At 35.7% G+C, this 9,901-nt stretch overlaps 1 protein-coding gene across 1 annotated transcript in view; it reads right to left on the bottom strand.

Moving 5' to 3' along the window:
* Positions 1-736: 736 nt before the first annotated feature.
* Hectd2 (HECT domain containing E3 ubiquitin protein ligase 2) overlaps positions 737-9,901 on the bottom strand; it is a 64,856-nt gene continuing 55,691 nt past the window's right edge. Inside the window, exons 16-18 of the mRNA XM_013034318.1 lie at positions 9,026-9,141; positions 7,026-7,169; positions 737-2,993 (exon numbers count right to left, since the gene is read on the bottom strand). Of these exons, the coding sequence (XP_012889772.1) occupies positions 2,873-2,993; positions 7,026-7,169; positions 9,026-9,141 (381 nt within the window). The 3' untranslated portion in view covers positions 737-2,872. The remainder of the gene's footprint in view (positions 2,994-7,025; positions 7,170-9,025; positions 9,142-9,901) is intronic.

The following is a 9,901-nucleotide window of genomic DNA, read 5'->3' as shown; positions in this document are numbered from 1 at the left end:
TAAAGGGGCTGGGAAGGTGGCTCAGTGGTAGAGCACTTGCCTTGCATGCATGAGGCCCTGGGTTCGATTCCTCAGCACCACATAAGCAAAAAAGAAAAAAGCCGGAAGTGACGCTGTGGCTCAAATGGTAGAATGCTAGCCTTGAGCTGAAGAGCTGAGGGACAGTGCCCAGGCCCAGAGTTCAGGCCCCATGACCGGACCCAAAAAAAATAAAAATAAAAAAAAATATAAAGCTGGGTGCTGGTGGCTCATGCCTGTAATCCTAGCTACTCAGGAGGCTGAGATCTGAGGATCATGGTTCAAAGCCAGACCAGGGGCAGGAAAGTCCAAGAAATTTATCTTCAATAAACAACCAGAAAATGGGAAGTGGCACTGTGACTCAAGTGGTAGAGTGCTAGCCTTGAGTTGAAGAGCTGAGGATAGCACCCAGGCCCAGAGTTCAAGCCCCATGACCGACAAAAAAAAAAGTATACTCTCTCTATATATAAATTATTAATATATAAATTATTAACATATAAATTATATATAAATTATTAATCTAGCGAAAATTTTTTATATTATTATGTAAGCTAATTAAAAAAATAAAAGCTAGGTGCTGATGGTTCATGTCTATAATTCTAGCTTCTTGGGAGGCTGAAATCTTGGAAGGAAGGATCCTGGTCTATATAAAACACTTCCAGTCAATGATTGAGAGATTAAAAGAAGGACAAGACATTTTATAAATATTGCGCAATGCTTTAATTTACTGTGGTGGATACAAAAATCAAGAATTCATTAACAGATTGCATATAAAAAAGTAACTACATGAATTTTCTAGCTGTTTAAATTAACAAAATGTAACAGTAGTGGTTTTTAATTTTAAATGAGGTATTATTACACTGTAAACCGAAAACAGCATAAATAAATAAAGGTTATGTGCAATTTAGTGATTTATAAATTTCAACTTAACAACAGATAACAATAATCCTCCAGTTATTTATGGACGTTGTCACTTAACATCTGGCTTGCTTGTGAACATCTTACTTAAAAGTGACATAGCTATCATATACAAGCACATCATTAAACATGCAGACCAAGCCAACACTATTTTCCATGAGTCATCTCTATCAAATAAAAACTTTTACATTTACTTAAAACACTTGAAAATCTGGTTTCTTATACATGATTCTTTTGTGCTTATTAGTAGTAACCTACATTAAACATCTTACATTCTAGTTCAAGCAGTGTAAGAGAGAAGCAGTTTTATTTGCATATGGGTTAAAAACAATAAAACCATACCAAACCAATATGCCTTTAACTCTCATAGGCTTGCCAAGAATTTGAAGAAGAAATACCCTGTATAGCATACCGAGTGGAGAAGCAGAGTCACTTCAATCTCAGCGGTAATGGTAATTCAACTGAACTCCTTTCCCTCAAAGATTAAGGAGTTGGCTTCAGAACTGTAGGAAAACAAGCTGGTTAGTTCCTCCACCCTTGAAGAATTCTGCTGGTTGGGTGCAGGAAGCATAATAGCAAGGAAATGGCCTAACTCAGAAAAGATTTTGGAAGTATTATTTGCAAATGAATCATATGCTGGTACTAAATGCTGGTTTCATTATTATTGCAAATACAACTTCAGAGTATTCTGAAGAAAAACTCTCCAAGAATAAGAGAATTCAATCCAAAAATGTTTGTAACATGCTAATAAAACTGCTTCATTCGCTATAAATAAAAAAAATTACTGTGACTTAAAGGGCAGTGTTTTTTACATGCTATTTTATGGGAAATGAGAAACAAGGGTATGTTTGAATTTACTATATTCAGAATCCAGTGAGCAACAAACATTTTAGCCAAAATGTTGAGCTTTTCATTATAGCAAGCTATATCATTTTGACATAAATGTTATTATTGTATCCACTTTTGTCAAATACTTATCCTACTTTTTCCAAAAATTAGTGTTTCAGTACAACTGGTGATCAGAATTAAATAATTATGTCTTGTACACCAATCAAAGTATATATAAAAGCAGTTCTTTTGTGCTTCTGACTTAGTTCATCAGTGATTATTCAGATCTGATTTTTTCTAATATCTTGATCTTTAAGAAGAAATGATCATTATACAAATATTACAGAGTACTCAGGTAACTGGTTTGCTGCCAATGTGCATGCAGACTAACAATACTTAAAAGAATATAACCTTAAATCCAATTAGTCTGAAAATACTCTTATACAATCATCTTTTTATTGATTTGTAAAAGCTGTGTACACATCTAAAACCCTGAATTTACTTTGTAAAAATAAATCTTTAGCAATAAATGTCACTATCAAAATTCCATTTTTCTTAGGCTATTATGTAGTTATTTACATGCTTTTCAGCAACAGTTGAAAAGAATCGTATAGGACCCCAAACCAGTATATCAAAAGACCCTGTAAACTGCATGTGCACTTATACTGTTGTTTACCTCAATATGAAAATATGGCTACATGCCTTATGTTAAAGATAATGTAGCTGCTTACTTTGCTACGGTGTGCTAGCAGCACACAATCTGCCACTGGGCTTAACTTTGTCATAAATGCATTCCTTACTGTACCTTGCTTTCCCAGTGGAACACCTGTGACAAACTACTTATGGAAAATGATAAAGTGCTATAGAAAAGAGCAACTGGACCCACACCTGCCTTTGCCATGTGGTCTTTCTTTCACAAAAGAAATTTCTGTTTTTAGAAAATCATGCCTTCACTAAGCATATTTCATACTTGATTTAAAAAAGCTTCAGTATTTTAAAGTTGGTGAACTTTGTGAAAGTATCTTGAGACAGAAACACAAAAAGGTTAAAGGCACAATAAGAGGGAAGTGAATGCTACATATAAAATTTATATTTCAAGTCTGCTAGGTTACTCAAGTCCAAAACCTTCTGAATTTGAAATTCCAATGATCAATTTCTGTTTCAGGTCCTTTTTGCTCTTGTAGGGGGGAAGGCAGAGTTGATTGAAGCAGGTGTGAGCCACAGGTAGCCTATGAAAGATAAGTTTTAAAGAGGTAGTAAATCTTAAAAATGTAAACATTTTTGGTAAAATGTCTTTTTAAAACAGACACATTCCAGTACATTTTACTGTTCTACAGGATGACTCATTCTTTATTAAACAAATATTTATTGAGCACTAAACTATATCTTAGGTGCCATGCTAGACAATCAGGTTATGTTTACAGACAAGACAATAGCCCTGCTCTCAGGAAACTTTCATTTGAAAAGATTTGTTTGGAGTCAGATCTGAATTTGAATACTGCTTCTTTCACTCACAAGCTATGGAACTTTGAGATTCTTACTATCTTCATTATCTTACTTGCTCCATCATCATAACAGGTTGGTTTTTTTAAAAAAGAGAGATCTACAGAAAACACCTAGCAATGTAATAAACAGCACAAGGGCCATGACTGTTAAAAAGTTATGGAAAGAACATTTCTGAGACACTAGATGGCCACACTTTCAAAAGTTATTGCCTTTAATGCACATATGACTACACCCTCTAAGTCCTTACCATCATCTTCCCCAATCCTCTACCTGAAGATTTCTGTGAGTATCTCAGACTCTTCCCTTCAGTTTTTATGAACTTCATAGAATAGAATAGTTATCAAAGAAGTTAATAATAAAACAGGGGGTATACCAGAGGAAAGGAGGTTTTAGCCTATGATGAGTCTAAACTGAGAGTTGAAGTGTTCACAGGATCAGTGTTTACTTAGTGCCTGGTCTATGATACTAAACATAGCACTGGACAAACACTGTTTCACTTATGTCTCAAAGCAACTAAAGGTTATCATGCTCATTTTACCAATGAGTAAAACAGACATGGCTTATATACGTTAAATTGTCTGTTCAAAAGATAAAGTTAGGTGTAGATCTGATAGTCAATTTCAGGTCAATCTGACTTCAAAACCAATGCTGCCGATTACATAAAGATTTAACACTGTTATTTAACAAAAATCTGTTGTTCTGTCTCTTAAGGTACCCTGTTAACTGGGTCAGATTGCAATGTCCTATGTCTTTGATAGTAAGATATATGTAGTCTATGTGTGGTTCCCACTGGGATTCCTAAGTGTTCTAGATTCATGACTAAGCCATGTTAGCTCATAAAATAATCACTGAAACAATACATGGCAAAGTTCACATATAATATCACCTTTGTATTAAAACATACTATTCAGATTATCTTTTTAAATTGATAATATATATTTTTGATAATTATTATCAAGCTTACATGTTGGAAGACTGTAAGCTCTTGCCTTTCAAACTCTATCTTCCCCTTTTCCCTAAGGGAGTTTTAAAATAAGACTTTCTTTTAAGGAAAGTGATATAGAAAGGCATGTGGGGCTTAGGTAAGGGCCTTTCTTGTTCACTTGGAATGTGGATACTGTACATCTTATCTCATTGATATAGGTCAAGGACAGCTGAGAGGATCAAAGTTAATTAACATAAAATATTCCGGCTGGGTGCAATGTTTCATGCCTGTAATCCCAGCTACCACAGAGGCAGAGATTAGGGAATCATGGTTCTAAGCCAGTTGGGGCAAAAAATTCATGAGATCCTCATCTCAATGAAAGGATGGGTGTGGTGGCTGTGTGCTTTTTGTCATCCTAGCTACATGGGAGTGTAATAGGAAAGAACTGTGGTCTAGGTTGGCCTGGGTATAAACATGAGACCTTATTCCAAAATAACCAGAGCAAAAAAGGCTAGAGACATGGCTCACATGGTAGAGTTTTCCTGGTAAGAACAAGGCCCGGATATCAAAACCCAGTAGCACTAAAATAAAATTATAAAATATTAATTTTGAGCAAATAAAGCCTTGAAATTTTCTCATTTTAGGTGTTTAACTATAAATATTACTCAAGAATTAATTATATACATATATTTAAATATTTATTTTATACTATTGGAACAATCCTAATGTTGGCTTAACTATTCATTTAAGAAACATTTACTACATGTGTGCCTATGTAGAAACCACAGATATATAATGCACTGATTTCTCCCTCGAAGAGCTAAATGACTAAGACATAAGGTAAACAGCACATCACTTGTGGATCTGAGGAACTCACTGAAGGCATAACAACTTAAGTCAATATTGACCTGGGTTTTCAAAAAAGGTAGTAAGTATAAACTTCATGTAAAGGGAACAACTTAAAGGAATGAAGGAAGGTTGCTGGGCGCCAGTGGCTCATGCCTGTAATCCTAGCTACTCAGGAGGCTGAGATTTGAGGATTGCGGTTCAAAGCAAGAAACTCCACGAGACTCTTATCTCCAATAAACCACTCAGAAAACTGGAAGTGGCTCTGTGGCTCATGTGGAAGAGCGCTCCCCTTGAGTGCCCAGGCCCAGAGCTCAAGCCCCATGACCCACAAAAAAAAAGAGGAAGGTAAGCACAAAATGTTACAGAATTTAGTAAAAGAATATACTAAGAATGAAAAGAAATAAAAATTGATACATAGCTTGAAGAGAATTATCATGATCAGATGGTGTTAAGACAAATAAATTTAATAGGGTATTAGAGAGGGAAGAACCTGAGTAGGAAGACCAGGAAGGAAACATTTAAAAAAAAACTGGGATGAGACAAAAACTAATTATATAAGGCGTTTGGAAGCTGGAAAAAAAAAGGACAGATTCACCCTCTAGAATGAAAGGGAAACATCTCACTACTCAGAATGTCCAATGTATGGAGCAGGAGAAAAAAATGCTTATAGTTAAAGTTGTGTCAAATTAGTTTTAGAAATTACAAGAAGTTTGGCAAAGGAATAAGAAGATCAACATTAATTAAAATAAAGCCATCATCACTTCATATGAAAAGGTTTTAGAAAAGAAGTACAGTGAAAGTATTTCTGCAATAAGAATTGGTCCCCACTCTAAACAAACAAGAATTCCAATTTAAATTTTTCTTAAAAATAAAAATTATTTACATAAAAATGAAAGCTAGAAATAAACTTGTATAAAAGTAGTCTAGATTCTCAAAGAGACTTCAAAGCAATAATCTGACCTAGCAAAATAAAGTTAATGGGAGTGAATTTCTTTCAGTTAGTATTGGTATGTGTCAAAAATCAATAATGGCATTTCAGCTGATGTCTCTCTCATTTCATGGCCACATTTACTCTGGAGATTATTAATTTCCTTATTTATTTAAATGTAAGTTGATTGTTATTATTAAGGTGTTGTACAGAGGAGTTACCATTTCACAATTCAGGTAACATGTACATTTCTCCTTTGCACAATGTCATGCCTTCCTTCATTTTCCCCCAGTGTCCACCTCCTGTCCCTGACCACAAGTGGCACAGTTCATTTTCCACATAGTGTACACTAAATATCATGTTTGAATTTGTCTACACTCCCTCACTTTCTGTGCTTCACTTTACCACCACCCCCAAGAAGCAGAAAAATATTTTAAAAAAATTAAAAAGCACACACACACTACCACCACCACTAACAACCCATATTTCCTGGAAATTGGTTTTGATAAATAGTACTTTAAATATTCAGGAGAGTTCCTCCCCTACTGTATCCTCCTTTGGTCTATGTAAATGCCCAGTTGTCTAAGTTATCATGTCCAGTTATATTTTAGGTCTAGTTTCTACATATGAGAGAAAACATGCACTGTTTGTCTCTTTGAGCTTAGCTTACTTCACTTAACATGATTTGTTCTAGGTTCATCCATTTTCCTGCAAATGACATAACCCTATACTTTCTAATTGGTGAATAAAGTTCCATTGTGTATATATACCACAGTTTAAGGGGCCACTCATCGACTCCAAGGCATCTGGGCTGTTTCCATTATTTGGCCATTATGAATAGTGCAGCAATGAACATAGATGTGCAAGCGTCTTTATGATATCCTGGCTTGTAACATTCTGGGTAGGTGCCCAAGAGTGGTATGGTTGGGTCACAGGGAAGTTCTATGTGGAGATTTTTTTTTGTATGAAAAAAATGACATCAAACTGGTTCCTCCAACTCCAAATTAACAATAAACTACAGATTAAAAATCAAATTATAATCTAGAAGCTTACCAGTTAGTAGAGGTTTCATTCTTTGAAATTTTGAAGTTCAAATCAGCCATCCCTCCTACAGGTACTCTGTCACTTCCAGTAGTAAAATGAAGCAACTTTTTTTGAAGATCAAGAGGGAATCCAAGTACAACATCCCAAAAGTATCTACAGAAGATAATTTACTAAAATATTCTGACAAAAGCCTTAAAAATCATAACAAACTAATAAAAACTTCTGAGAAAAAGTTTCCTTAAACATATGTACTATCCATGGACTGGTTCAAGGGGTAGAGTGCTTGCCTCCCCAAGTTTAGTTCCTAGTATTGCAAAATTGTTAAGAAAAGCTGGAAAAAAAGATAATCTTAACATAAAATTAAAGGAAGTTTTTATTTATAAATCAGATTTTATACTAAAATAACTACATAAAAAATAAAATTTTTATGACATTATTTAAGTAATCCTAGAATGGGTAATTTAGAACCTTTTTTCTGATACTTTTATTATCTTTTAGTAAGTGTACAAAGGAATTGTCATTTAACAAAGCAGTGTATGAATAAAATGTACCTCAATCAATGTCACCCCATTCAATATTCTCATCCATCTCTTCCCTTCCTTTATTCTTTTTTTCCCCTACTCCTCTTAATTTTGTAGAATATGCATTGAATTCTTGACTATATTCTCCCCTCTTCTCCTCTTCATTTTACCCTTTCCCCCTTCATCCCAATTCACACCTTTCAAAGTACTCACTTCCTGGTATTTCTTTTGTTGAATATTGACTTTGCCTTTCTGTATTCTCCCTTGAATCTACCATATTTCAATCAAAACGTTTGTGTGGGAGCTGGACAGGTAGCTCATGCATGCTTTGCATGCATGAGGTCCTGGGTTTGATTCCTCAGCACCACATAAACAGAAAAAGTTGGAAGTGGCACTGTGGCTCAAGTGGTAGAGTGCTTGCCTTGAGCTGAAGAGCTGAAGGACAGTGCCCAGACTCAGAGTTCAGGCCCCATGACTGACAAATGGAACAAAACTCCATTGTGTATATATAACAAATTTTCTTGATCCATTCTTCCACTGAGGGGCATCTGGTCTGATTCCATTCCTTGGCTATGGTGAATAGTGCTGCAATGAACATGGTTGTCCTGGTGGCTTTACTGTAGCCTTTTTTTTTTTTGGGTCCGGTCGTGGGGCCTGAACTCTGGGCCTGGGCGCTGTCCCTCAGCTCTTCAGCTCAAGGCTAGTGCTCTACCACTTGAGCCACAGTGCCACTTCCGGCTTTTTTCTTTGTGCTTATGTGGTGCTGAGGAATTGAACCCAGGGCTTCATGCATGCAAGACAAGCGCTCTACCACTGAGTCACCTTCCCAGCCCTACTGTAGCCTTTTTGATAAATGTATAGGAGTGAAATTGCTGGATCATAGGGTACATCTATGTTTACCTGAAGAACTTCCATACTGTTTTCTAGTGTAGTTGAACAAGTTTATATTCTCACCAATGGAGTATTTGGGATCCCTTTTGACCACATCCTCACCAGTATCTGTTATTGTTTGTTTTTTGATAATGGAGTGAGGTGAAAGCTCAATGTTGTTTTGATTTGTACTTCCTTTAATAGCTAGAGATGAAGAAAATTTTTTCATTTATTTATTGGCCATTTTTACTTCTTCTAAGAAGACTCTGTTAGCTCATTAGCCCATTTATTAATTGGGTTGTTGGTTTTTTAAGTTCTGTGCATGGATATAGAGTCTATTTCTGTCCTACATATAATTATAAGCCTTCTTTTTTTTTAACAAAATACTATTAAAATGCTATTTATAAGCATAGCATACCTGAAACTTCATGATCAAAGCTATTTTTTAAAGTAAAATTCCTTTGCTTTCTTTAAATAGAAAGCTTCTTATACAATTTTCTTCTACTTTACAATATTTCCATTAATTGACTTAAAACTTGTAACTTATACATATAAGCAAGCTACATTCTTTGTGTTCTATTTCCTACAGTCTCATTAGCGTAACTATAAGGAACTCACCTTATAGTTACATCTGTTTTTGCATAGCCATCATATTGAGTACTTCTCTGCAAAGCATGCATATCCAGTTCAGGACTTCCACAGACAAGAATTTCAACTTCTTCTGGACGAAGCAGCTGTCAATAAGAAGCAGCTGTCAATAATTATTGGCCAAAATAGTAATTAAAATCATAGGTTTTTATTTTTGTTTTGGTCTTGCACCAATGGTTCACGCCTATAATCCTAGCTACTCAGGAAACTGAAATCTGGGATTGAAGTTGATAGCCAGCCAGCCAGAAAAGTCTGTGAGACTCCTATCTCTCATTAAGCTGGAAGTGCAGCAGTGGCTCCAGTGGCAGAACACTAGCCTTGAGCAAAAAGCTTAGGGGCAACACCTAAGTCTGGAATTCAAGCCCTTGGAGGACACGAACACACACACACACACACACACACACACACACACACACACACACACGCAAGCACACACACGATTAAAAAAGGCAAGAAAAGAAAAAGAGATTAAAGACCTAAAATCAAAGAACAAACTGACATTTAATTCTGATTTTCTCTCTCTCCATTCCCACAAATACCAGTATATTCTAATTAAAATTTTATTAGAGTTCAGTAAAGTATTTCTTTTCCAAAGGTGCTTTTAGCCAGAAAAAAAAACAAACTCCTCTTGCCCTGAAGTAATTTCAATAGTCCACTTCTCTCCTATGAAAAAATAATCAAAGGTGGCTCAGTGGTAGAGCACTTGCCTTGCATGCCTGAGGCCCTGGGTTTAATTCCTCAGCACCACATAAGCAGAAAGAAAAAAACCGGAAGTGGCACTATGGCTCAAGTGGTAGAGCACTAGCCTTGAGCTGAAGAGCTGAGGAACAGCGCCCAGGCCCAGAG

This window comes from Dipodomys ordii, unplaced genomic scaffold, assembly GCF_000151885.1.
Source record: "Dipodomys ordii isolate 6190 unplaced genomic scaffold, Dord_2.0 Scaffold188, whole genome shotgun sequence".
In the NCBI taxonomy this organism is placed as follows: domain Eukaryota; kingdom Metazoa; phylum Chordata; class Mammalia; order Rodentia; family Heteromyidae; genus Dipodomys; species Dipodomys ordii.
This window is presented reverse-complemented; position numbering and strand designations above follow the sequence as displayed.